Genomic DNA, 27,704 nt, shown 5'->3' with positions numbered 1-27,704 from the left:
TCTCGGCACCAACCGGGAGTGCCAGGGCGCTGGCGCGTCTTGGGCTTTGAGACTCCGTGTCCTCCCTCCCCGCTGGACCTCAGGTGGTGCGCCCTCGGAACTCGCCTTTTGCGCCCAGTGACTGTGAGTGGGCCGTACATGCAGAGACGGCAGACAGGTGCTGTACAGCCATGTCACATGCATGTATTGCGTGGTTCACACATCCTTGTGTGAAACGTGTGCGGTGTGGTGTGCAGATGTAGGGGTTCACGGAGTATGGTGCTCCTCGTTCCAAGAGCGCCAGCACTTCCGGATGGTACTCTGAGGCCTCTCTCTGCCTTCGCCCGGACTGTCGCAGCAGCCTATCCGGAGTTTGCGCCTGAGTGACTCCGCCTTAGCTCCTCCCCCGCGATTGAAATCCCGCCTTCGCCCCGCCTCTGCCACACTTTACGGCCCAGCACGCCACTTTTGCCGCAGACGGTCCTGCTGCCGCCGCTGCCCAAGGCTGCTGCCGGTGAGGTGAGGTGAGGTCAGGTGCGGTGTGGTGTTGGGCCGGTAGCGCTGGCGACCGGGTAGAGGTGGAGAGCAGGGCTGCCGCGGGTCGGCGGGGGCGGTGGGTCACCTGCTGCTTTGTTTCTTCAGCTCCGGTCCCGTCCGCACTGCCGCAGGGAGGCCGCCCCGGCGAGCCGAACCAATGCTGGATCTGGAGGTAGTGCCCGAGCGCTCTCTGGGAAATGAGCAATGGGAATTCGCGCTGGGTGAGTATGGGGTCCTCCCTCACGACCCTACTCGCTGATCCTTCCTTCCTTCCTTCCTGGCCCTTCCCACCTCTGGGCTGTGCTCCTTACTCCCCTGCGCCCGCGGCTCCTCGGCTCTTTGGAGCTCCAGCCACTAGATGCCCGCTCCGACCGCCCCGACCCGGCAGCGTGCCGCTCTGCCAGGCCCTGAAGCCCTTGCATCAGGCCTCGGCGGGGCCCCTCCTGGGGCAGTGCTTCAGTAATAATAACAATAACAATGGCTGACACGCCCCAAACATTGACTCAGGGCCAGGCCCTATTCTCCTCTGCATAATTATCTCAGGTATGCCGCCGGGGTCGCTACTCTTGTTATTACTATCCCCATTTTACAGACCAAATAACTAAGAAGTGACTGACACCCTTAAACACCGCCCCAGTGGTCTGTCTCCCTTTGCTTTTCTGGGCTGTGGGTAGCCTCTAGGAGAAACCCAGGCACTGTTCCCATCGTCAGATGTCGGGGATCTGGTCAAGGGAGTTAAGGAGAGTTTGTGTGTGTTAAAGGAACTTCTGACTAGCTTCCTTCTCGTTTTTAATGTGGTTGATGTGTGGTGTAATCTAAACCCAGACCTTAGCCGAGAGAGTTAAAGGTTGAATGAAATAGGAGTTCGGGGAAAGTAACATTTAGCTTGTAGAAAATGCAGGTTGGCCATTTTGTGAGTTTTGGCCCATTTTTTCCCTTTCCTCAACGTCACTACCTTTATGTGTACAATCATTTGCATTCGGTAACCCCAGAGGGTGTTTACTTTTATGTTCCAGCACTAGGAAGAGGGGGTGGGGAGTGGGTGTCTGTGCTGTTTGTTTGTGCGGGACTGGACTTCTGTCACACTAATTTGGGCTACTGGACTGAGTCAGCTGCTGCATTGGGCTATAGCTTATCCTTGAATCTGGAAGACTCGTGTCTATGGAGATAGGGTAGTTGAGAAACTGCAGAACAGATTTGCTGGTAGGACTCTGCTGGTGCTCAGTGTCTCCGTGAACTGAACAACAATCCTCCTCTGGGTTGTAGGAGCCAGTTTTATTGAGAATTTTCAGTCACCTTCTCTCGTAACACTGCAGCTTCTTGTGAAGCACCAAGAACTTGATTGAGAGGCTAACAGTAATATCTTTGCCGCCAGGCCCATTTGTCATGCTGATGCTGTTTGGCTTCTAGTTAGGAAAGAACCTCCCCTAACCACAGCTTATGCTCATACCAAGACTTCACAGGGCAGAATGAAAACTGTAACTGTAGCTTCAAACTGTGCTTGATGGTGTGACCAGGTTGTGGATCTCTGTAGTGCAGTCTCTGGGTCAAAAGTAGCGATTAAGATATCATTTGAGATTTCCAAAAACTTGGGTGGGAGAGTAAGGCTTCTTCTGTCAACTGTTGCTTTGATACCTTAACCCCTACTCCTAACTTTGCCAGTTTCCAGGAATTAAGGATTTGGGTAGTTCTTTTAGGCTGTCTAAGTAGCAACCACAAACAGTGAAAAGAGCATTTGTGTACATTGGGCCCAGAATTGAACTTTGAGTGAAAGCTTATGCAGGGAATGAGCCTTGATGATCATCAGCCTTGATGATTACTTTGTGGGTCCTAAAAAAAAAATCCTCATTTGGGGGAATTCCCTGGCAGTCCAGTGCTTAGGGCTTGACGCTATCCCTGCCGGGGGCCCAGGTTCAATCCCTCGTCGGGGAACTAAGATCCCACAAGCCGCGCAGCATGACCAAAAAAAAAAATTCATATTTTTGAATTGTATCTGCCTGAGAGATGGTGGTCATTTAACTTCCCCACGCTTTTTATAAAAAAGTAATTTTTTCCTCTTTCTCTATCTTCCCAGCCCTCAACACATTTGAACTGCAGTTGAGGCTGATAGGTAGGGATAGGTCTAGTAAGTGGATCCGTGCTTTAGAATTACATTCTTAGGCTAGACTAAAGTCACCACAACCCTGTAAGGTAACCTCCATTTGCCAGATGAAGAACAGGCTCAGAAAGGCAGAGAGGAGAAAAAGAAGCCTAACTGGGATTTTCTGCTTCTCACTGCTCTGTCCTTCTGAGTATGGGCTCAGCTGTGTCTCCAGGTTTCTTTTTGGAATCTGTGCAAATGCAGATATATCTAGCCCTTGCCATCATCCGCCTGGCACAGTGAGGAGCTGCATCCAGCTTTTTGGCTGCCTTCCTGGCCTTTGTGTACTCTTGGGAGATGAGGGAAATGCCAACAACACAGAGACAGGAAAGCCTAGGCAGAGAGGAGTCTCTGAGAATGCCACCCATGGGTTAACCAATGGTGGAGTAAAGGCAGTGCAAACTTGAAATGTGTTCAATGAGACTTGCAGGATGTATTGGTATGGAGACATATCTCTAAATTTGTTTTTAAATTAATCTTGAAAAAAATTGATAACTAACAAGGACCTACTGTATAGCACAGGGAACTCTTCTCAGTACTCTGTAATGACCTATATGGGAAAAGAATCTAAAAAAGAGTGGACATATGTATATGTATAACTGATTCACTTTGCTGTACGGCAGAAACTAACACAACATTTTATATCAACTATACTCCAGTAAAAAATTTTTTAAAAATTAATCTTGAAAATGCCCAAGCAGGGTAGATTTAAAAGGTCACTGGAGAATGGTTTTCTCTGAGATTACCTTGTTCCAGAGAGACTGGGGGCTTACTCTATTGAAGGGTCATTCTGTGGACTCTGCTTATAATCATTGAAAACTGAGTAAGAAGTGGTCATAAGCCGTGAAGAGCTTAGTCTAGTGGGAGTGAAGGAGTACAGAAATAGTTCATTTTATTATAATGAGGTAGAGGTTGTATAGGGTGCTGTGGAAGGGGAGAAGAGACTTGACCTGACCTGGGAGTTCAGAGAAGGCTTCCTATTAATCTGTAGGAACCAATACCATTCCTGGAGCCAGTGAGCACCAGGAAAGCCCTATCAGAAGTCTACTGCCAGATTTTTCAACTACACTTCCATAGACATAAATCTTCCAGTCAGGTTTAAAAAAAAAAAAAAAAAAAGGTGGGAAAGATAGATGGTGTGGGGAGCTGCAAGCAACTTGGTATTGTAATTAGAGCATGATGTACTAGTGGAAGAAGATGAGATCCCCAGATTCCCTATTTGTAGTTAGCTGCCTGGGACACTATCAAAGAGTCTCTGTTCAGTGGAAAAAGGGATGTCTATTAGTAAAGTGTTGTGGGCATGGGTCTAGGAAGAAAGTTTGGAGACTAGATTTGGAGAGATGGGTAAGGAAGAGGAATCTAGAGGTTTCTGGCTTGAGTGACTGTGTTAGAGATATTGAGATCCAGAATACAGAGGAGAGGCCAGATTGAAGAGAAGATTAAAAAGTCACTTTTAATCTGTCAACTCTTTATTTGCCTTTTTTTTAAGGTTTATTTATTTATTTAAAATATTTATTTATTTATTTGGCTGCACCAGGTCTTAGTTGTGCCACGTGGGATGGGATCTTTAGTTGCGGCATGCGGGATCTAGTTCCCTGGCCAGGGATCAAACCTGGGCCCCCTGCATTGGGAGTGCAGAATCTTAACCACTGGACCACCAGGGAAGTCCCTATTTGCCTTTTGGTATATACAGAAAACAGATTGAGATGTACGTCAGAAACTAGTTGGTTGGGTGAATGAGGGATGGGCAGAAGGAAATACTGCCCATCATAGAGACTTGGGAAAGTTGGAGGAACAGCAGGAAAGAGTGATACTGATAGAGACAGGATGAGAATTCTCAGAGGGAGAGGGTGGTCCTAAGGGCCTACAGGATCTTTGTATTGTACCTAATTGCTTTATTTCACTCATTCAGAGCTCAACAGATACATAGAACCACTTACTGTTGTGTGGTGGGCATGGTGATTGGGTGCTGAGGATACAGCCGTAAGACAGACATTGTCTCTGTCCTTAAGGAGGCATGTAGGGGAGACTCTTACAGATAACTAAATGGAATGGAAGGCTTCATTAGATAAGGCAGTCAGGGAAGTGAAGTGTGAGCCAAGACCTGAAGAGTGAGAAGAACCAGTTCTGGGAAGAACATTTCAACAGAGTTGAGTTAGTGCAAAAGCCTAAGGTGGGCAAGAGCTTGATGTGTGCTAGGAACAAAGGGAGGCTTGGTGAGCAGTGGAAAGAGTAGAGGAGGTGGCCAAGGTCCAGAATATTCAGGGCTGTTAGGTGATGGCATGTTGTTTGGGCTTTATCCCCCTGTAATGCAAAACCACTGGAGGGTTATAAGCAGGCAAATAATGAGTAAGGTGTAGGATGTGTAGACTGACCATATACTCCACACCCTTTGGGGGGTTAGGTAACTCTTAGAGCTAGAACGGTGCTCAGGTTTCTTTGCCATATACACGGTTGGTTCCCTTTAGAGGCCTTTTGTAGCCTTCCTTTACCAGCAGCTGTGTGACAACTGGTCATTGGTGGCTGCTTTGTCTCCTCCAGGCGGGTTACTCCCTGGAAGCCTCAGGACCCAAAGATTCCAAGGCCAGGAATTTGATGTGGTTAGGTGCAAAAGAACTGTCCCTCAGGAAACTGGTTTGTGCCATGTGGCCTTCTCTTTCTCAGCACCTGAGGTTATCTGTCTTGCCTACATGGATGTTTGCCCATTCCCTATGGGAGAGACAGCATAGATGCTCCTCCATTTCAGGAATGGCAAAGCTGAATGGTGCATCAACTTGTTCATATTCTCAACAAACATTTAAGTCTCTACTGTGTGCCAGGCTCCATGCTATAGAAGGCTGGGAAGTACCTTAAGGTGTGGTTCCCTCCAACTTTCTTCAAACTGTAGAATGGACCATTGAATGAAGGCAGGATTAGATCATTGTTTAAATGTAGATGGGTCACACATTTCTTAACTTCCTAATTCTTTGTGTGTGAGCTCTTTTCTGCACATCTCTCCTGGAATCAGAGGTAAACTGATCTTGAATGTGAGCCACTGTGCTGCCCCAAGGTCATATGGTGGTCCTTCTCCCTTTCTCTTATTACCTAGCCCATAATCCTTCACTCCCACTAAATAAATGTTTATTCAACAGCCACTGTATGGGTCCCCAGTGCTGGGGATCCAGAGAGTGGTGAATAACACAGACACTGTCCTTGCACTCATGAAGCTTTGTTTTTGGATTGTCTCTGTGAGTTTCTTCTTGTTTGAAATATAATGCACTCTGTGAGAACATACTTTTTGCTGTTCCCCATGAGTCCCTGGAATCTTTGAGATGTCTTTGGGATCTGGATTTCTTAAACTGGGGGCATATGGAAATTTGTTTAAAATGGCCCACGAGTTAAAAAATCAAGTGTTAAGATTTAGAGGATGTTTGTGGGTTGATAAGTGAGAATCCATTGAAATCCTTCATAAAATAAGTTGATTCTGGTAAATGTGTGATTTTTCAGTTTTTAAATGAGCCCTTACAAATCATGTGCTCCTGCAGACTAAAAGAGGAGACAGATATCAGAAAGGAAGAGAGGAAAGACCTGCCTAGGTTATATGTAATCATGGCAGAGTGAGAATCAGAACCTTGGCCTCCAGAGCCATGCAGTCAGTGCATTTCTTACTCTATTCTTTGGTTCCTGCTGACTTGCTTTCTCTAAGCCCTTTGCCTGCTTGGGATCAACATGGAAGTCCCCATTTCCAGGAAGTCTTTTATATTTACTCCCTCCCCTTATACAATGCAGTTATTCCCTTAGTGCTTGCCGTTAACTTTATTCTCTAGCTCTTACTGCTTATTGAACGTTTATTTACTCAATATGTCCATAGACTTTAGTGGCCTCTGCTCCCACCCCAGGCTTTACTACAGGGACTAATGCCTAGTACAGTGATAGGTGCCAGTAAATGGATAGCCCAAGTAACCACATAGGTGTCCTTGCTTTATTTCAGGAATGCCTCTGGCTCAGGCAGTAGCCATTCTTCAGAAGCACTGTCGCATCATAAAAAATGTCCAGGTTCTCTACAGTGAACAGGTGAGTGGTGGCTGATTTGTTTACTGAAATAGCATCCCTACTCAGTGAGTCACCTCTGGAGGCTGATGCTCTGGGAGATACTGACTGGCAGGAATTCCTAGGTCAATGCATTTGAATGGGAGAGTCTTCAACACTAGTCAGTTGCCAAGTACATTTTCTTTGATTCTGAAACTTTTGTGGTTTTGATAATCTAGTGCTGCCAAGCTTAGACGAGCCGTAATAACCAAACTTGGTTTTTTATTACGTTTGACTTACCTACTGGCTCTTAAAAGGGGCTTTTTCAGTGGGAGGTCACCTCAGGGGTTGTCTGGTCTTCTAGGGTGCTTGCCTTCCACTTTCATGTTTAGTCTTTTCTGCTTTGTTGATTGCTTTGGTTTGTGTTCAGGATTGTTGCAGTACAGATTTCTAGCTAGCACAGCATCCCAGACTTAAAAAAAAGCAAATATAGCTCACCCCTTTACTGAGAATGATCTGATATATGGAAACTACAAAACATTGGCTCCAAGTTAATGGACATGTTTTACTTTTTTTTTTTTTTGGTCTGATTTATGGTAGTCTCTATTAATGTTGTGCCCAGAATTAACCCCTATAGTATAATGTTATATGTACCTACAAGGACCTTTTCAGTTTCCAGAAAGAGTATACTATATTTTAGGTTGGCACTGGAGCAGAACTTTTTGAACATCAGGATTTCTTTTATTAAGTTTTATAAGTAAAGTTAGAAACATTTTTATAGACCTTTAAAAATAAGATGATTCTTATCTCTAAAAATGCAATCTCCCTTCTGTTGAACTCACTGGAATCCGTGGTTCTTCTGGACACAGACACTATGGAGCAACCTTTGTGGTGCCCTATGTGTCATAAACCTCAGGGAATAGTTTTGATCCTACACAGGCTATAAGATGTTCTCAGTGCCTTTTCTGAGACCCTTTAAGTACCGAAATGATGATTTTATTTCCATTTGTTTCAATTAGTTTCTGATCCTAAAACAACTGACAGCTTATTTTTGACATGAAGAATGTTGTGGATTAGAGGTAGGTGAGATTTCTGTGAGGCTCCCCAGTTTGGCTTAGTGTCAGAGTTGAGTCTGTTACCTATACCCAAACATAATATTTCATAGTACTGTACCCCTCTGCCAGCCTAGTGAGGCCCATGTGAGGGGTCCTTCAGAGACAGGGAATGCATAATCTCCAAGCAAGTGCTTGGATATTCTTGTGCCTACCACAAAACACAGGACTTGGGCAGAGGTTCGTGGAGCCACAGTGCCAAAATGGTTTCTCATTTATTAAGTGAAGGATGGTGACTTCCTCTTTTTTGCACTCAGATCATCCCTAACCTTATTTGACTTTCAGTGTTAGACCGTGAGAGACTTACTCATGACAAGTAGCAGCCATCAAAACAGGGATAATGGGCTTCTTGAGCTTATAGCCACCTGTACATTTAGTTAAATCAGATTTAAGCACCCAAGATTAGATACATTTGAAAGTAGGCTTTAAACTTTCTTAACCAATTATTTAAATTGAAGTATATTTCATATATCACTACCTTGTTGTCTGTCATTCCAGTCTTTGGGTACAAATAGTAGTTTTAGCATTAATTAAGCTAATTTCCCCCAGTGTCTTCTAAGCAGCTGGAATCATAGGGTTTTTTTGGGGGGGTTGTTTGTTCTATTTATTTGTTTGTTTATTTATTTATTTATTTTTGGCTGCATTGGGTCTTTGTTGCTGCGTGCGGGGCTTTTCTCTAGTTGCGGCGAGCAGGGACTACTCTTCATTGCGGTGGCTTCTCTTGTTGTGGAGCACAGGCTCTAGGTGCGCGGGCTTCAGTAGTTGTGGCACACAGGCTCAGTAGTTGTGGCTCACGGGCTTAATTGTTCCGCGGCATGTGGGATCTTCCCAGACCAGGGCTCAAAACTGTGTCTCCTGTATTGACAGGTGGATTCCCAACCACTGCGCCACCAGGGAAGCCCCCAGAATCATAGGTTTTTAAATCCAAACCTTGGTTCAGATCTGTGCTTTTCCCCATTTCTTGGTTGTCCGACTGTAGCAAGTTAATAACCCGACTGGTTCTCCTTCTGTAAAGTGGATATGGTTTCCTTATAATAGAATAATCTTTTGATGAGAATAAAGAGGAAATGGTCTCTCAGAGCTCTGATATGGTGCTTCTTAAATGTGGGTCCTGTCCTCTTCTGCCCTCCTTCCCTTCCTTTCCCATTTGTCTCTTTGCTTCCCATCATGTGCAGAAAATCATTTGGCCTCATTAAACATTTCAGAAATATCTTGTCTCTAGCAAATCACACCTTGGAAATTAAATGTGCCTATCAAGTAGGTCCCATCTTTCTTACAGGGAAGAGGTGTTAACAACTAGCAGAGACAGCTTTACTGAACTGGAAGGTACCTGCTTAAACACCACATAGTACATATGTATTTTGGTTCTGTAGATATAAAGTACTAATAAAACATTAATTGTGAGGATGATTTGCTTGCTTTTGAAAATTGCTTAGTTATGTCCTGAATTGTAACAATGCCGGGGAAAAAATGATCAGATCTTGGGAGCGTGTAAGAAAATTCAGATACTCCAAGCAAGGATCTTGAAAGATGCTAAAATCTTGCTTCATCCTGCTTACCGCCATGGACTAGCCCTCTCAGAAATAGAACTGTGTATTCTGGGTTGAGAATAAGTGACCTACGGTCAGGGTTCATTATTCCATTATCTTGCTTGAGACCTAACGGTTTTAGACATTCATACAGACCTACTGGAAAATTACAACATTCTTTCTTCTAGTGTTTGCCAGGCATAATGGTGCCACCTGGGCCTGCTGTCTTGTGAGGCTCAGTGGGGTGGAGGGGAGCACACAATCTGAGCTAATCTCAGAAAGCTCCTTCTGGAGAATTGTTCCAGTAAGGCCCACGCCAGCAGTGGCACCTGGCCTTCCAGCCCATATCTCTCTCACAGGCATACCTTCATTTACTGGGCCTACCTTGAGAAGCTCTATAAAGAAACTTGTCTAAACCCTTTTGACAGCTGTGTGCCAGTTTCAAGAAGGGGCAGGGTTTTGGATGGTGGTGTTTTTCTTCTACTTCTGGGCAGCCTGGTTCAGGCGTATGGAGAGTCTTCAGACTTTGAATTGATTGCATTGGCACAGAAGCAGGCAGGTGGGGCAGACTCTAGGAAAGAGTACTGTGTGCTGAGTGCTGAGCTTGGTGCTTTCTGATCTACTATCTCTGTCCTAATAACAACCCTGGAGGGGAAGAAGGGATGATGGTATTCCCATGAAGAAACTAGAGCTCAGAGAAGTTTAGAGAGTCATTTAAGGTCACCAGCTCACCAAGACTCAAGGCCAGCTCTGTCCACTGCTTTGCTGCTGCTCCCCTCCCCCCAGGACTCAGAAGGGGCAAATGTAGAAATATGACTCCTTAGGTATTAGACTTGGGCTTTTCACTTTCTGATACGGGATGGTGGGGGGAGGGAGGGAGGAGTAAGAGTGTCATCTCATACATAATCAGATCACAAGGTACTTCTTTGTCCTGGAATCTGGCATAAAACAGTCAAAGAATAAAATGTGTTTTCCTGTGGGTGGTACAGACAGCCTGGGAGTGAATGGACATAGGTTCAGCTGACATGCATTGACCATTACTTGCTGAGTTTGGATCCTGGCGAGGCCTTTTACAAGGCTTTTATTCCTCATCAACTACTCTGCAGGTTTGACAGCAGTAAACCCATGCTACAGATGTGGACCCGGGACCCTCGAAAAAAAATGGCCTGTATACTTACAGAATTTTGGCCTTTTCCCCCAGGTAATAATTCAAAGGCTGGAAGTAGAGGACACTGCGTTCACAAATCAGCTTCTGGCTTCCAAACCTGTCAGCTGTCTACACTTAGATATTCCCTGTGCACTGCATTTATGTAGTAAGGTTTCAGTGGGTGCTGGTGAGAATACTACATGTTCAGAGTGTGTATTTATTTATTATTTTGGTTTTTTGTAGTCTCCTCTAAGCCATGACCTCATCCTTAACCTGACTCAGGACGGGATCAAACTACTGTTTGATGCTTTCAATCAGAGACTTAAGGTAACTATAAATGATGACTAAAGTTGCACGTCAGGCTGATTAACGTGTGACATTGTGGGATGTTTCTGAAATTCATAAGTGGGAGTAGACTTTTATGGTTTAGAGACAACCACAATATAGGGGACTGAATCTGTGCCTGTTCCTCTAAAAAGAGAGAAGCTGGGGTGGATTGGGATGGTTGGAAAGAGGCTGGGAAGGACTCCAGCCCCGGGCTCCAGAGGTGAAGGGGAAAGAGTGTTGAAGATTTGGGAACATGCTGTGGGGAGGGGGCTTATATGTTGAATAGGAAAATGAGAGGAGCTAAGTATTTGGCATTTATTTTATTTATTTATTTTTGGCTGCGTTGGGTCTTCATTGCTGTGTGCGGGCTTTCTCTAGTTGTGGTGAGTGGGGGCTCTTCTTCCTTGCGGTGCGTGGGCTTCTCATTGTGGTGGCTTCTCTTGTTGCGGAGCACAGGCTCTAGGCACATGGGCTCAGTAGTTGTGGCTCGTGGGCTCTAGAGCGCAGGCTCAGTAGTTGTGGCGCACGGGCTTAGTTGCTCCGCAGCATATGGGATCTTCCCGGTCCAGGGCTCGAACCCGTGTCCCCTGCATTGGCAGGCGGATTCTTAACCACTGCACCACCAGGGAAGTCCGATCCTGAGTCTTTAAAAGCGTACTTAAAATGGGGACTGACTGCAGAATAGGACCAGAAGACTTTAGTAAGGTTTTTATATCTTGTTGTTTTGCTTCATTCTTGGGTCAAACAATAAGACTGGGAATATGAAAAATGGAAACTGTTCTTCCTAAAATGCTGAAGCTTGGACCTTAACACCACCAGCACTGAGTTGATTCTTGAGCCCCTTTAAAAGGAAATGTAAACAAACAACTTGCTGGTATGTAGGGTTGTCTTAATTGGCGGTCAAGTGCAGTTTACTAACACCTGTTTCAGTCCAGAATGTTTTTAATACACTATTTACAAATGCCTGGACATGAAAGGTTAGTCATGTGACATCAGACTCATGCCTCAGAGTCATAAGGTTGAATGTGGCTCAGAGCAGTGGCATGCCAGAGCCATCGTCCTGGTTAGGTTATAGAGTTGCTTTTCCAAAAGGCTTGGAAGACAGAACATGGAAAAATGCTCTGTACGTGGAATAAGAATTCCTCATTTATGATGGTTTTTCAAAAAGGAAAGTTTGATGTGAACATTCTTATCCCCACAACACCCTTGCCTCCTCTTGTAGGGTCAGTCATCCTGTCTTTACTGACCAGAAGTTCCACACTGGCAAAGGGTAGAAGGTGGTCTTCAGTGTGGCTTCATCACAAATTAGGGGAAATTAATCTGGAAGCACCTTTACAAAGAGTCATTTGTCTTTAACTTGGTAAATCCACTTTAGGAAACATAACCCAAAAAGATTATGGGGAGGGTAATAATGCCAGATATTTACAGCAGGGCTTTTCATAGTAATGAAAAGCCAGAAATAACCTAAATAGACAACAGTGGGGGGTAGATAGGCAGCCTGCCATAGAGTTACAGCATGGTGAGGACAATATTATATATTTAGTGAGCACTTAGTACATGTTAGGCACATGGCTGAGTGCTTCCCATGCATTTCCTAATTTAATCTTAACAAACCTGTAAGTGGTACTTCTTACTAATGAAATAACAGATGGACAGAGGATAAGTGGTCTAGCTGACACCAAGCTTTTAACCCTATGTTAACAGAGTGCGGTAACTGACCACTGGGAATAGAAATGGCTTAGGTTTGTTGATGAGTATGGGAAATAGATGTGACAAAAGCTGAAGAAAATAGTGTAAGCATACTATGCAGAAAAGTGAGGAATGGGAAAAGAGATAGAATAGAACCTTCTCTCTGCCTTCTGTGGGGTCCCTATGAAGAAAGAGGGGCTGGGGCCCTGCCTGAGCCTCTGGAAACTGAGGAAGTAATCCCTCAGGTGCCCTTGGTTGGTACCAAGTCTGACCTCACCCATCTGCCTGCCCCTCCATCCAAGGGCTTCAGAAGCTGCTTCTCCCCGATGCTGTCTCCTGCAGTTTCCCCATCCTCTCACTCCCTGTCTATGAGAGAGCATTATGGAATGAGGCTTCACAAGTCACAGTCTTTACAGCCACCTGTCTTTTCCTTTCCTATCTTGGCTGCTGCCTTGTCTTCTCCTCTAGGGAAATCAAGGTCTTTTCCAGCCCAGAGGGTGGAAAACCATGGACTTCAGATTTCCCCAGCTACTTGTCCCTATGGCCCAGCAAGCTCCATGGGTCAAAATCTGCTTGTTGATTCTGGCAAGGGACCCAGAGTGCTGACTGTCTTGGAGTCCTTCGTGTCACAGGTGCCACGCCATAAGTGTTGGTGTGGGCTGTTGGCAGGTGAATGATAGTGTCACAGCAAGAATATCCTGGAGGCCCACAGGGTGAGCGATGGGCAGCCCTTGGGGGATCGTTAGCCAGCCATAGTAGTAGCACTCAAAGAGGCAGAGTGCTTGCCTCTGCTATACAAGCAGGGATTCTGGCTGAGGGTTGAGGCCTCTGCCATCATGGGACCCTGGCCTCAGTAAAATGGCATACCAGTTTGGCATAATACACTGCCATGCCCAGGCTTTCTGAAGGTATTGTCATGAATCACAGCTATTCCCCTGCCCTTGCATGACCTCTCTTGGCACCACTTTTCATATGTTTGAGCTTCATATTGCCCTTAGCTATCTTCATACCCAGCTGACTCCCTGACATGTGTTACTTCCTCTGTGCAAACTAATGAGCCAGACCTCAAGGGGCTTAACTCAGTGGTACCAGTGAACAGCATATGCTAATAGTGTAGGAATGGGTAGATTGAAGTGCTACAACAGCCCAGCAGAGGGAGTGATTCTTAGCAGCAGGTAGGATCAGAATAGCTGCACCTTATAGTGAAGAGGTGCCCAATTTGTGGTTCAGTTATGATTCTCAAACAAAGTTAGGGACAAATCTGACCAAGAATGAACTGCCTGTTATGTCTCTGTTCCTGTGACAATGCCAGATGCTCCTGTACCCAGTGTCCCACAGCCCTTTCCAGGATGAAGCCCTGATTGTCAGGGCAAATAGACATTGAACCAGCTCTGCTTGTGCTTCTTCGATGGGGGCCAAACCTCCCAGCTGTAGGATACCAGATGGTGCTCCAGGCCTCAGCCAGCTATGCTACTGCCTGCCTAGCCCTTGACGCCATTGTCATAAAAGACTTCACAATGCTCATTACTTAGCATCGCTAGTGGCTGAGAGTTCAATACCTTTTCCTTTGTCTCAATCCTGAGTTCTTGACATTTCATCTGAGGCTGAACCTTTTGAAACTTCACAAGGGTCCTGAGGTTCTCCAGGTTTGACCAGATGCTCTTCGTTAGGGATATAGCTGAATATTGTCACACTTGACCTAAGCTAATGTAATATGACTTGTTTTCTAGTAGGATAGACCTCCCCCTCCATCTTTTTTTGTTTTTGTAAACCACAGTATTTTGAAGCTATTTTTGAAAGGGACTTGATTTGGGTCTTTATAATGCAGCAAAATATATAATAAAAGGAAGGGGGCTCAGTATCCCCCTTACATGTTACAGCCTTCACAAGCTTCATGAATTTGTTTCTGTGGAGGGTTTTACTGTCCTGTAGCATGGTATGTGCAATCTTTTATGTGACTCAGCAGTAGATGATATCTAAAAACCTGATGCAGAACATCCATGGACATCTGTTGAACAATCCACTAGAAGGAAGGGTAGGGTGAGTTTATGCTGTGTGTGTGGTATGGGTTTTTCTTCTAGAGTTAAAAATAAGAACAGGGGCTTTCCTGGTGGGGCAGTGGTTAAGAATCCGCCTGCCAATGCAGGGGACACAGGTTTGAGCCTTGGTCCGGGAAGATCCCACATGCTGCGGAGCAACTAAGCCCGTGCACCACAACTACTGAACCTGCACTCTAGAGCCCATGAGCCACAACTACTGAAGCCTGCACACCTAGACCCTGTGCTCCACAACAAGAGAAGCACTGCAATGAGAAACCCATGTGCCACAACGAAGAGTAGCCCCCGCTTGCTGCAACTAGAGAAAGCCCACGTGCAGCAACAAAGACCCAACACAGCCATAAACAAACAAACAAACAAACAGACAGACAAACAAATAAATAAATTTAATTTAAAAAAAAGAATCCGCCTCCCAGTGCAGGAGACACGGGTTCGAGCCCTGGTCCGGGAAGATCCCACATGCTGCAGAGCAACTAAGCCCATGCGCCATAACTACTGAGCCTGCACTCTAGAGCCCGCAAGCCACAACTACTGAGCCCATGTGCCACAACTACTGAAGCCCGTGTGCCTAGAGCCCGTGCTCCCAACAAGAGAAGCCACCGCAATGAGAAGCCTGCGTGCAGCAACGAAGACCCAACACAGTCAAAAATAAAATAAATAAAATAAATAAATTTATTAAAAAAAAAAGTAATGTGCAGTGCTTCAGGAGAATTTCAACTAGTGATAATTTTTTTTTCTTCACTACTCTGTAAATGTCTTTCTAATTAATCTTTTTCAACTGCAGAGCACTAACAGCTCTTAAACATTTGCTTTTTGTTTTTAGGTGATTGAAGTATATGACTTGACTAAAGTAAAGTTAAAATATTGGTAAGTTTTCTCCTGGTTATGTGTCATAGGCTTGGTACACAGGGGCTTTATCTGCTACCCATATTAAGTTAGTAAAGGATTCCCATCTGCAGCAGTTCTGGGATTACAGCCTGGTGCCATGATTTCCTCCTGCAGCCTCCAAGTCTACTCAGTTTCCTGGGGAAGAGAAGGAAACCTCATTAAGAACACACTGTGTGTGAAACACTTCACATCTGTGACAATTTATTTAATCCCACAACAAAGCAGGACCTCAGCTCAGAGGTCTGTGACTGTCCCCTGGGTCATAGCTGCCCTTCCCTGCACAACCTCTTCTGGCACCTCTTTATGTGTTCATTACCAACAGAGGTGGGACAAACCAGATACATCTGAATTCAAGCCCTGTGCTAAAGAGAATGCCAAAAGGATTACTATTTGGGGGGCCAAAATCTGCTTTTTAGAATGAAAATGGGATGTATTTGTGCCTGTATGATGCACAAATATTTGAACCTCCATTATGGTAAGGCGCTGTGCTGGCATCTAGAATATTCTGTTCAGTAAGCTTCCTTAACAGGCTTACCTTCTCAAGGGTGTGTAAGGGGTCAGTTCCTGGGCTGGCTCAAGCAGTGTTTGCCAGTAGAGAAGTGGATAAAGCAAATGAATAATAGCACTGACCCCTGCAGATTCTGATTGTCTTTTAGTCTTGTTGGGGCCTTCTGTACCTCAAGGTCTGGCTTCTCTTTACCCTCTTAAGAGACAGTGGTGGGTAAGAGTGAGGGTTCTAGAGTCAAGCTTCCCTGGGTTTGGGTTATGACTTTTATTACTCTGTGAAATTGGGCAAGTCACTTAACCTCTTTGAGTTTGTTTTCTCATCAGAGAAATGAAACCAATAATCAGGTTGCTGGGTTAGGAAGATGACATGAGATAATACTGGTAAAGCATATAGCACAGTGCCTGGTTAAAAACAGAGGTTCCAGATGCAAGTTATTATATATAGAACAGATAGACAACAAGGTCCTACTGTATAGCATGGGAAACTATTTTCAGCATCCTGTATTAAACCATAATGGAAAGACTATGAAAAAGAATGTATATATAATTGAATCACTTTGCTGTACAGCAGAAATTAACAGAACATTGTAAATCAACTATACTTCAATAAAATAAATTTTTTAAAAAGCAGAGGTTTTCCATAAGTGATATATTTTTTTAAAGTATTCTTAACCTTAAACATTTTCCTTAAAGTTGTAAATGATTTATCTTCATGCTCATTATCTGAAATCATACGCCTTTCTTTGCTCCCAAGCCCACCCCCCTCCCAGGTATTTTTCCTTTGCTTGGGATCCATTCCTCCCCATCCACATACCTGTTCACCCAATCCATGAGTGCTGGTTCTTCTGCTTGTTAGGAAAACAAGCTGCCTCGCTTGGCTGTACCCTTTTAAGACATTCATCCCTTTTTAAGAAAGTTCCTTTTCAAGCCAAACTACTAGTATGCATCCTGGGAAAACACATTAACGGTGTCTATTTCTGAGTACTCTTTATCCGAGTCCAAATGCCATGGGGCTGAGGCCGGATTTATTTCTTTCTGAACTGGCCTGGTGGCCACAAATGTCTTGGGAGGTCCTAGAGGACTAATTCTCTGTATCAACCTCAGGAGAATTGACTATTTATGACCTCATTTATTGTCTCTTATTTAGAAGTTCTATAGTTAAACTTTTATTTTGATATAATAGTAGACTCACCCGCCTGTGTTTTAAGAGTAACTCTTCCAGCCACCATCTCTAATGATCTGTGAGCCCATCTTGCAAAGCCTGGTATTAAAAAGTATCTCTGTTTTTCAGTGGTGTGCATTTCAATTCTCAAGCCATAGCTCCCACCATTGAGCAGATTGACCAGTCTTTTGGTGCGACCCATCCTGGAGGTAAGCCAAGTCCATTTGATTCCTCTGGTCATCTGTAGCCATGTTCCTGTCGGATTTGGGGATTGGTACTTGGGTGTGAAGGAAAGCTCTTCCCTCTTGTTTTCAGTCTAGTAGGTCAGTTCAGAAATGAGACACAAGGAAGGTGTTGCCAGCCATTACTCCCTGCCAGGCTGGTTTGTGTTCGCAACTTCTGATGCCATTTAACCATGCCGTTTTCTTCTCCCCACTCCCACAGTGTACAACTCCGCTGAGCAGCTCTTCCATCTCAACTTCAGAGGACTGTCTTTCTCTTTTCAGCTAGATTCGTGGACTGAGGTTCCCAAGTACGAGGTTAGCCTTTCTCTTTCCCTGATATTTATTGCCCGGTGCCCAGGTGATATGGGTCAGCAGAGTACCATTGGAGGAGGCTGGATAGGTGCTCTTTCTTTGGTTTCCTGATCTCTGAGGTCTTCGGAGGCCAATGGGGGGTACAGTGGGGGAAGCTGATAGAACAAAGCCCAGGCTGGCATTCCCAGGAAGAGGGCACTTCCACCTGAAGAGTGAGGTCGAGCTCACTTTGCAGAGGTAAATCCGTGTCGTGTGCTTTAAAACTCCAAATCACCACAGTTTTTCTTAATGGCCTGGAATTTGAGAGAATTCATCCTTAGGCAACAGCATCCTTAGTGTTATGAAATGATAGCTTTTTGTAAGTTTTACATTTTATTAAAGGAGGCATTTCTACATTTTCTCCCTGATGAAGGAATGAAAAACTAAGTAAAATTAAAGATGAACTTGCATGATTAGTTCAATTTATTGACCTGGAGACAGGTTGGACTGTGTGCTTTGACCTGGCCAGTTTTTTTTTTAATATCAAGAGTTTTAATAATCTTGATAAATAAAACAAGCGAACTTCAAAGTTTCTCAGAAACCACAGTCCCATCTTTCTACACTGTAGGTAACCATACCCATTTTTATAGATGAGGAAATAGATACAGAAGATTTGTACCAGGTAAGGCAGTACCAGTAGCAGAGTTCTGTCTGAAACTGAGATATTCCTATTCTAAATTCCTTACTTCCATGACCTGGCCAGTTCTCGAAGACCATGAGTGTCGGGAAAATGCCAGAGCCTGAGTCGCGTGGCCCACAGTGTGCTTTTATTAAAATACTTGTCTTGTGTTTGCAGCCCAATTTTGCCCATGGTCTGGCTTCTCTCCAGATACCCCACGGAGCAACTGTGAAACGAATGTACATCTACAGTGGAAACAGCCTACAGGATACCAAGTACGTGTAGGGGAGCACAAGCTTCATGCTAAGGCCATGGGCTCCCTGGGAGGGAGGGCAAAGCCTCTGCTCACTGTGCCTTCCCCCAGGGCTCCCGCAATGCCCCTGAGCTGTTTCCTGGGCAATGTGTACGCTGAGAGTGTAGATGTTCTTCGAGATGGAACTGGACCCTCAGGTTTACGACTTCGCCTACTTGCTGCAGGTCAGTTACTGGCTTTGGGGTGGTGGATTCTCCGTTATATCCTTGTTGTGATAGTCTAAGATCCCACGTCCTTAGGATAGTTGGTAGAAGACAAATGGTGCTGATGTTTATGATTAAAAGTTTTCATTTAAATTTGGGAAGGGACAAGACAGTCTTATTTTGAGCAAATCTTAATAAACGGCAGTAAAACTTCTTCCCTTGGCAGGTACATCAGCCTCTGTGTACTTATGTAGCTTTGCAATGGTTCCTACATCCTGGAGATATATCTTATGGGCTCAGTGTTGTATGTTGTCTCGTTTTCCACCCGTTGTGTTCATTTCTCAGAGTAGACTGGCAAGAGGAGCTTGTTGAATTGTGGTTTAGCCGTACCCTGCTCAGTTTTGCTGACTGTGAACAAAAAGAGTTGCTGCCTTCAGTAGCTGGTCTCTCCAGGATTCACGCCTCATCTTGTGATTTTCTTGTGCGGACAATCTCAACTCCTTTGGACCTTTGGATTATACTTAGTGGTACCGAGATCCTCCTGTGTGTAGTTTGCCTCCATAAAGATGGCCTGGGGACTTTGAGCTCCATGATGGGGCTGTGCCTTAATGGAGTTCATATTCTAACCAGTGTTTGTTTGTAAGCTGAGGTCTTGCATCAGTCTCTGGGGCATCCGTTCTCAACCGTTTAGAATCTGGTATATAAACTGTGAACTCACTCCCCTGAACAATTAGATAGTTCACAGCCTCCAGGTTAGAAATTTCTTTTCTTTTTTTAAATAATTAATTATATATATAATTTTTAAAAAAATAAATTTATTTATTTTTTGGCTGCGTTGGGTTTTCACTGCAGGACACAGCCTTTCTCTAGTTGCGGCGATCGGGGTCTACTCTTCATTGCGGTGCACGGGCTTCTTATTGCAGTGTCTTCTTTTGTTGCGGAGCACGGGCTCTAGGCACACGGGCTTCAGTAGTTGTGGCTCGTGGGCTCTAGAATGCAGGCTCAGTAGTTGTGGTGCACAGGCTTAGTTGCTCTGCGGCATGTGGGATCTTGCTGGACCAGGGCTCGAACCCGTGTTCCCTGCATTGGCAGGCCGATTCTTAACCACTGTGCCACCAGGGAAGTCCCAGAAATTTCTTAAAATGTGGTCTTCTAGCCATGGCAGAACACCAGCTACTTAAAGGAGCATTGCACTTGAGCTGTAGTTTTTGAGAGAATTGAGATGTGGTAAAAAGGTCAAGCAATTTAGGTCTGTCTTCTCAGGAGGATTGCTGCTTGAAACAGCAGGATGGTCAAGGATGGTGTGATTATCCCAGGTGACAGCAAGAGGAGCCTGTTGAGAGTAGGGGGTCTCAGCCAATTCTGACTGCCGCCCTGTACAGGACACTCCTAGCAGTCACATCTCACTGCTTACAGGGTCAGTGGGGAAAACACTTTAAGTCAAGGCATCACTGAGTTACTATCCAACCCAGTACTCATTGAGAGTTTCCTTTGGCAAGCAGAAGGGTAGCTTGTCCTGGCCAACCCATTTCTCACATCTTTTTCCTATGGAGTGTGGCTACAGTAATGCTTTTTTTTTTTTTTTTTTTTTTTTTTTGGCGGTACGCAGGCCTCTCACTGTTGTGGCCTCTCCCGTTGCGGAGCGCAGGCTCAGCGGCCATGGCTCACGGGCCCAGCTGCTCCGCGGCATGTGGGATCCTCCCGCCCCAGGGCACAAACCCATGTCCCCTGCATCGGCAGGCGGACTCTCAACCACTGCGCCACCAGGGAAGCTCCTACAGTGATGCTTTTAACATGGAAAGTCCATTCAATTGTCTTGATCCCCACAATAATTTATAGAATGACTCATTCCAGGGAATCAAACTAAAATAGTCTCCTAAAAAGAACTAAGGGTAATTTTACCTGAGGAGGCTTCAGGTAGAGTGAGACAAGAGAGGAGGCTCACCTGTAAAGGGTGTCTCCCCTGTATCCCCACCTGGACATTCACAAGTATCTGGTACTTGGAGACGTGGGCACACAGTCCACCTTGACAGGACTTTTGGTGGGTTCCATAGGTCACCCAGGCTTGCCTAAGTGCAGGATTTATAGACAGAGGTTAATGTAGACTGTGGTTTTTCCCAGGACCTAGTTAATGTACACACAGTTGTGTGTGTGTATGTGTCAGGAGTGGGATTTGAAACAGCTCTTATTTTGCCACTCAGTTTATACGTGCTGTGACTTAAGACTCTTGGGTTAGTTGGAGAACTCAGTACCTCTTTGTTTCAGATTTTGGATCCCTGAAGTCTTCTGTATATAACAAATGGATTCTTATACAAGAAAGAGCTTTGTCAGCTATAAAGCCCTGTGTAGAGGAAGGTGATGGTGGTGGTTATCATGGTACCAGGAATTGCAGTCCTTGGATTCTTGGCTTCCTTTTATAATTTTGAGCAAAACACTTTGTCTTCTCATCCACAGAATGGGGGAAATTTTACTCTTGGTGTGTCTGTTGCTATTCCGCAACCACTTCTGTGTATGTGTGTGTTTAACTAGAACCATTTCTGAAATATATTAGACAAAGTCAGGGTTGAAAGATTCTTCCCAACGAAGAAACTTCTGGCAAATCAGGTTTTTTTTCTTTCTCCCACTTGCCTGGTTCATCTCTTTTGAGTGTTTGTGGGTCTGGTGTTTGTAGAATTAGGGAGTTAAAAGTTAGTGTTTGCTTTGCTCTTGGCTCTTTTATAGAGTGATCTTCAGGTCCAGTCTCAGGTTGGGGGTTACCATTGAGAAGTACTTCTTTTTTTTTTTAATATATTTTATTTTTATTTATTATTTTTGGTTGTGTTGGGTCTTCATTGCTGCACGCAGGATTTCTCTAGTTGCGGTGTGCAGGCTTCTCATTGCGGTGGCTTCTCTTGTTGTGGAGCACAGGCTCTAGAATGTGGGCTTCAGTAGATGCAGCACGTGGGCTTAGTGGTTGTGGCTTGTGGGCTCTAGAGCGCAGGCTCAGTAGTTGTGGCACGTGGGCTTAGTTGCTCCGTGGCATGTGGGATTTTCCTGGACCAGGGCTTGAACCCGTGTCCCCTGCATTGGCAGGCAGATTCTTAACCACTGCACCACAAGGGAAGCCCCGAGAAGTACTTCTTAACGTAAATCCTTGTATCTTGTCAGGACCTGGAAAGTGGCAAGAGATAATAGCACCCATTTATATATTTCCGTAGCACCTGTGCTGCTGTTTATTGTACCACAGTTGTGTGATGGTCTGATTGGAATCGTCATGCCATAAGCTCCAGTGTGGGCAGAGACTGCACCTATTCTGCTCACCATTGTTTCCTCAGCATCTAGCAAAGTGTCCTAGCCCATGGTGTCAATGACTGAGTATTTGCTGAGTCAGTGAATGACTTTTCTAGAGCTCTGTATCACTTTTGTGGGATTGAGTGAATCTCTCACATTATTTTGAGTAGATAGTGATCTCTTCTAGCATCTCAAGTCCTGGTGACCTGGTACTTCAGCTTACATGCAGTCTTTCCCCTCAGCCAAACCTGATAATGCAGCGTGCAGCCACTGGCCTTTCTCGGGCTCCCAGGACCCTGGGCTGCAGGGTCACAGGCGCTGACTGGGAACCTGACCACCTGTACCTTTTTCTCTCCAGGTTGTGGACCCGGCTTATTAGCAGATGCGAAGATGCGGGTATTTGAACGCTCAGTGTATTTTGGCGATTCCTGCCAAGATGTTCTTAGCATGCTTGGCTCTCCACACAAAGTCTTCTACAAGTCAGAAGACAAGGTAGGGAAAATGTGTTTATAAAGTGAATAGGTGGTGTCTCTCTCTCTCTCTCTCTTTTTTTTTTTAATCAACTTTAACTTAATACTGAGTAAATGTAAACTGCTGTTTTCCCATAGGACCTGCTGTATTAAAGCTGATGGAAAAATAAATTGAAAGCTCTTTTCTGACCCCTGTTGGTCAGATTGTTCTGCCTTTCCTTGGAGACCAGGGCGCAGTCTATAGTCAACCAAATCTGGCTGGGTTGTTCGGCACGAGCATGTGGGACTCCCACACTCTTGCTTCCCCAACAGATTAACGTTATACAAGAAACACAATTTGTAGACTCATTTAATCCAAGAATTAAATGTATTAAGGGGTTGGATTTTAATTCATTGTTATTTTTTCCCCAACAGATGAAGATTCATTCTCCTTCTCCTCATAAGCAAGTTCCATCGAAGTGCAATGACTACTTTTTTAACTACTTCACTCTTGGAGTGGTAAGTTGTGATTCCTTAGAGAAGCGTTCCATTTCTGTGGGAGTGTGCAGTGCCCCTGGGCATACCTGTGTGCATACATGCAGCTTTAACCATGCCTGGCTGCAGGAAACCTAGCCCTAGCTGGCTTTACCAGTGTCGTCTTGCATTGGCATTGGTACCCCCAAAGTAGACCTTTCCTGTCACCACCATTGCTGAGAAACACTGGGTTCTCTGGTATGTCTTTATTTCTTTTCTGAGGGAAACATGCTCCACAAGTAGAGGCTGCAGGAGTCATTCAGGTTAAGATGTTTTGGGAACTGCTGTTTTGTAGAGCATAGGACCCTCTTCTGGAGACAAAAGACAGGTAGACAAAAAAGGCTTAAAGGCTGGGAGTGTGCTTATGTATTTTTAGGGGATCTGCCCAGAGGCATTGCTGCAGCCCTGTGCTCTGGACGTATGGTGCTGAATGGAGCTGTGGCCATCAGTGCTGACAGTCCAGCTGGTAGATGTGTGTGTGAGAGAAATGATAGTGTAAAGAAAACTGCACCAGCAGGATAGAGCTCAGAGGGCAGGGCTAGCCTGGATATTGGGTCTTCTAACCTTTCAGCTTTCTAGGGCCTGGGACCCTGAAGCAGCAAAGAAATGGTGTACTCCAGAGAGGGAGAAAGGAGGACTGGGTCTGCCAGTGTGGAAAAGACCAAAGAGGAGCCAGGAGTAGCAGGGGAGAGGCAATGGGATCATAAACTCTTGAGGGTAGGATGGTGGCAGGAGGGAATGGCACTGTTCTAAGCTGAACCTCTTTTTTTTTTTTAATGTTTATTTCATTTATTTATTTGGTTGCACCGGGTCTTAGCTGCAGCAGGCAGACTCCTTAGTTGCAGCTCGCCAGCTCCTTTAGTTGCAGCACGTGTGCTCCTTAGTTGTGGCTCACCGGCTCCTTAGTTGTGGCAGGCGGGCTACTTAGTTGCAGCATGCATGTGAGATCTAGTTCCCTGACCAGGGATCGAACCCGGGCCCCCTGCATTGGGAGCGTGGAGTCTTAACCACTGCGCCACCAGGGAAGTCCCAAGGTGAACCTCTTTTTGAGTTCAAGGGCCAGTGATGATAGGTGTCAGGGAAGATGGAGTGAATGGACCAGCCCTGATGGGACATGGTGTGGCTGTTGGTGGAGGGCTGGAGTCAGGGGTAACCCTGGGGTCTCAGGCAGAACAGCTGACAGGATGTGAACCTGAGAAGGGTGTGGCGGGGTGCAAAGAGGTGTTTGATAGGCAGTGTCAAATCCAGATCTGAGTCCTGGCTAGAGACTAGCCTTTACTTCAGTTCCAAGGGTTGCTGACTTCCACAGAGAGGGCCTGTGGAAGCCAGAAGGGTCTGGCAGGTCATGGCATTCAGAATAGCCAGGTGCCTTGAGTCCCTTGAGAGTCAGGTGGCCCCTGAATCTTCTTGTTAGCCTGTAAGCCAAAATCTGTGCTCGGTTACCTTTTTTTTTTTTTTTTTGCGGTATGCGGGCTGCTCACTGTTGTGGCCTCTCCCGCTGCGGAGCACAAGCTCCGGACGCGCAGGCTCAGCGGCCATGGCTCACGGGCCCAGCCGCTCTACAGCATGTGGGATCTTCCCGGACCGGGGCACGAACCTGTGTCCCCTGCATCGGCAGGCGGACTCTCAACCACTGCGCCACCAGGGAAGCCCTTTTTAACATCTTTTTAAAAATATGGAACACTTCACGAATTTGCATGTCATCCTTCTGCAGGGGCCGTGCTAATCTTCTCTGTGTCGTTCCAACTTTAGTATATGTGCTGCCGAAGCGAGCACTCGGTTACATTTTTTTATCAGGTGTTTTTGGTCAGGAAAGATATCCCTGACCGTGTTTGAGTTCGCAAGCAGTGGGAGCTGTAGTCCCTTGTGCCTTTTGGGCCTACTGGTACAAGGTTTGGAATGACGAGGCCTGTAGATGGTTCGGTGTATGTCATCATCCCTTCACACTCAGCCTCAGCTGTCCCCTTGATTGTTATTTGGGAGAAAGCTGGTCCCCAAGGGCATCCCCATTGTGGAGTGAGTGTCTCTAAGTTGGACATGCCCTCGAAAGCCCCCTGCCCTGCCTCAGTAACTTTCCCCACTTGGGCATCCTTGTTTTCTATCCCAGGACATCCTCTTTGATGCGAATACACACAAAGTGAAGAAGTTTGTCCTACACACCAACTACCCTGGACATTATAATTTTAATATGTGAGTATACCTGTACCTGCCCCTCCAGCAAAGAGAGCTTGTGGCTTTGGATGTTTGCTATTTCATGGAAAGCAAACATTTCCTGAGTGTTGGCTCTGTTCCTGGTATAGTACCCATCACCTTATATCTCTCCATTTATACCCATTTTATAAATAGGGAAATAGATTCAGAAAGCTTGGCCTCTTATCTGAGGTGATAGGGTCTTCAGAGCCCCCAAGCTGTGCCCTTTTTGGTTTGACTCCAGTGCCCAAATCTGGCCTCTCCCAGGGAACACTGTGTCAGGCCCAGAGCCAGGGCTTTGGGCAAGTGTGCTTGATCCTGTTTTTCCTGGGGTGCAGAGTTGAGATGTGGGGGTGGTCAAGGCCTCCCAAGGGGTTCAACCTTTACCCATCTGCCTTCTCTCTCTAGTTATCACCGCTGTGAGTTCAAGATCCCACTAACCATAAAAAGAGGTGAGTAGTCAGTGTCCTCAGGGTAAGGAAAGGGTTTTAGAATCAATCTCTCATGATGAGAAGAGATGATGATCCAAGAAGAGATGATGATCCAAGCAGAGAGGGTGGCAGTGGTTGGGTTTGTGGCGTCTTTGCCCACCTGCTTCTGTCCATAGCCTCAGCTTCTCTGGGTTGGGCTCTGTGTTCTGGGGGCCACAGTGTTCTTGGTCTGTAGTCTCCTGGAGGCCCTCAAGGTCTTATCCTGTGACCATGGGATTGCTGGTTTCCAAACTTCAATCCCAGTGCATAGGGTGGCTAGGGCTGGGGTTACAGGTGGGCTGAGACATCTACCTGGGCAGGTGTGGAACTGAATCCGGGCCAGGCCAGATACCAACCACCCTGTGTTCTCTTTTCAGAAAACACAGATGGTCAGACAGAAACATGCACGACCTACAGCAAGGTAAGCTCCTGTTTTCCCACCTGATGCAGTCTGAAAATTAGGTAGGCATGAGTCTGCCAGAAGTCTGGGTTCCCATGTCCTTTGGGCTAGCCATTTGTCACGGGTAGGGTCAGGTCCCTGCTAATCCCCTGTCACCCCATCCCTCTTGCAGTGGGACAACATCCAGGAGCTCCTGGGCCACCCTGTGGAGAAGCCTGTTGTCCTGCACAGGTGAGCGGGAGGTTGCGGCCTCTGATCACCCCATCCAGCTCCTCACAGCCCAGAAGGCCCAGGGAGCCCTAGCAGTGGGTATGGCTTAATGAGAGAAACGACAGAAATTTCTGGTGTTGCCACAAACATGCTTCCTGCCGCAACCCTGCGTGTTAGGACTAGGCCAGCTGTTCTGCATGTTTACTCACACCAGAGAGGCTGCCCCTTGGGATAGCTCCCGCCTCTCCCACCTACCTCCAAGTATGGGGTCCTTTTCGCCTCTAGTTATTCAGAAAGGGAGGCAGTTTTGACTAGCTGTCCTCGGCTCCCTTTTCCCTATCAAAGCTGCTACCTGCTTTAGTTCACAGCCCAATACCTGGTTGCATCCTGCCTGAGGCTCCCTCTCCCTCCTGACTTTGCACCACTCCAGTCCAACTGCATGTTAACTTTCTGTGCCAGCTGGACTGTGTAGGATTTGGTGCTTGAATGAGGCCCATCACTATGCCTAGGACCTCAAGGGCCTGTGTGGGAAACAGTCACAGCCATGAGGGACCACTGGCTGATAGCCCCCATCCCAAAAGGAACCGGATGCCCTGCCTAGCCTTGGCCTCTGTCTGCCCCTCTAACTGTGGCTTCCCTGGCCTCAGGTCCTCCTCCCCAAACAACACCAACCCATTTGGCTCCACATTCTGCTTTGGTCTTCAGCGGATGATCTTTGAGGTAAGCCCTGGGGGTTGAGTGGCCGGTGGTCATGGCGAGGACAGGCAAGTGATTGAGAGGGAGATTGGGGAGGGCCTGAGGGCCCTGCTGGGCAGGTTAATCCAACAAGATGAGAGGAAATGGGGATCCCACATTTATATTTGAAAATGTGAGTACAATAGGAAAGGTAACCACAGGGCAAGTGGGGCTCAGTCCGGGGGTGTTGGGGGCCTTTAAATGCCATGTGAGTGAACGTGCTGTGGGGTGAGTGGCTGTAGAAGCCCCACTGGCTTGGGAGAAGAATGGGCTGCCCCTGTTTTCCCATCTGGATGCCATACCTTCAGCAGACCTCTCGCAGTTCCAGAAGGACTGGACAAATGGGTGTGGTGACGTTTATATATCCCAGAGAAACAGGCAGACACAGGAGCAGAGATGACCCCCTTAGCATGAGCTGGGGGTTGTTGAGGGGTCAGTCCAGCCCCGTGTGCAGGTGGGTTGCACACACAACCTCCAGCCCCTGTGCACAGGAGCTGCCTCAAATCCCTTCTCTTCGGTCACAGCCCAGGACTGATGCCGCTGCTGGTTTTTGTGGGTCTCATTGCCTGCTCTGCTTACATCCCTTCAACTCCTCCCCCTTGACTCGCTGTCCTCTTCTCATACCAGGTCATGCAGAACAACCACATTGCCTCGGTGACCCTTTATGGCCCCCCCAGGCCTGGTGCCCACCTGAGAACCGCAGAACTCCCCTAG

At 46.2% G+C, this 27,704-nt stretch overlaps 1 protein-coding gene across 3 annotated transcripts; it reads left to right on the top strand.

Moving 5' to 3' along the window:
- Positions 1 to 673: 673 nt before the first annotated feature.
- Positions 674 to 27,704, top strand: PHAF1 (phagophore assembly factor 1; the record flags this gene model as incomplete). 3 transcript variants are annotated; one of them, XM_079723882.1, is made up of 16 exons in its annotated part: positions 674 to 737; positions 6,627 to 6,709; positions 10,696 to 10,779; positions 15,349 to 15,392; positions 17,212 to 17,291; positions 17,527 to 17,621; positions 18,454 to 18,551; positions 18,641 to 18,753; positions 22,361 to 22,494; positions 22,887 to 22,970; positions 25,093 to 25,175; positions 25,584 to 25,627; positions 26,023 to 26,066; positions 26,218 to 26,276; positions 26,903 to 26,975; positions 27,618 to 27,704. In XM_079723882.1, the coding sequence occupies 16 exons, from the start codon at positions 674 to 676 to the stop codon at positions 27,702 to 27,704; spliced, it is 1,269 nt and encodes a 422-aa protein (XP_079580008.1). The 3 variants fall into 3 exon arrangements, with proteins under 3 accessions (XP_079580008.1, XP_079580007.1, XP_079580009.1); XM_079723881.1 differs by having other exon boundaries at positions 25,584 to 25,631; positions 25,994 to 26,066; XM_079723883.1 differs by lacking the exon at positions 10,696 to 10,779.

Source organism: Hyperoodon ampullatus, assembly GCF_949752795.1.
Source record: "Hyperoodon ampullatus genome assembly, chromosome: 18".
In the NCBI taxonomy this organism is placed as follows: domain Eukaryota; kingdom Metazoa; phylum Chordata; class Mammalia; order Artiodactyla; family Ziphiidae; genus Hyperoodon; species Hyperoodon ampullatus.
The sequence above is the reverse complement of the archived record's forward strand: the minus strand, read 5'-3'. Positions and strand labels throughout refer to the sequence as shown.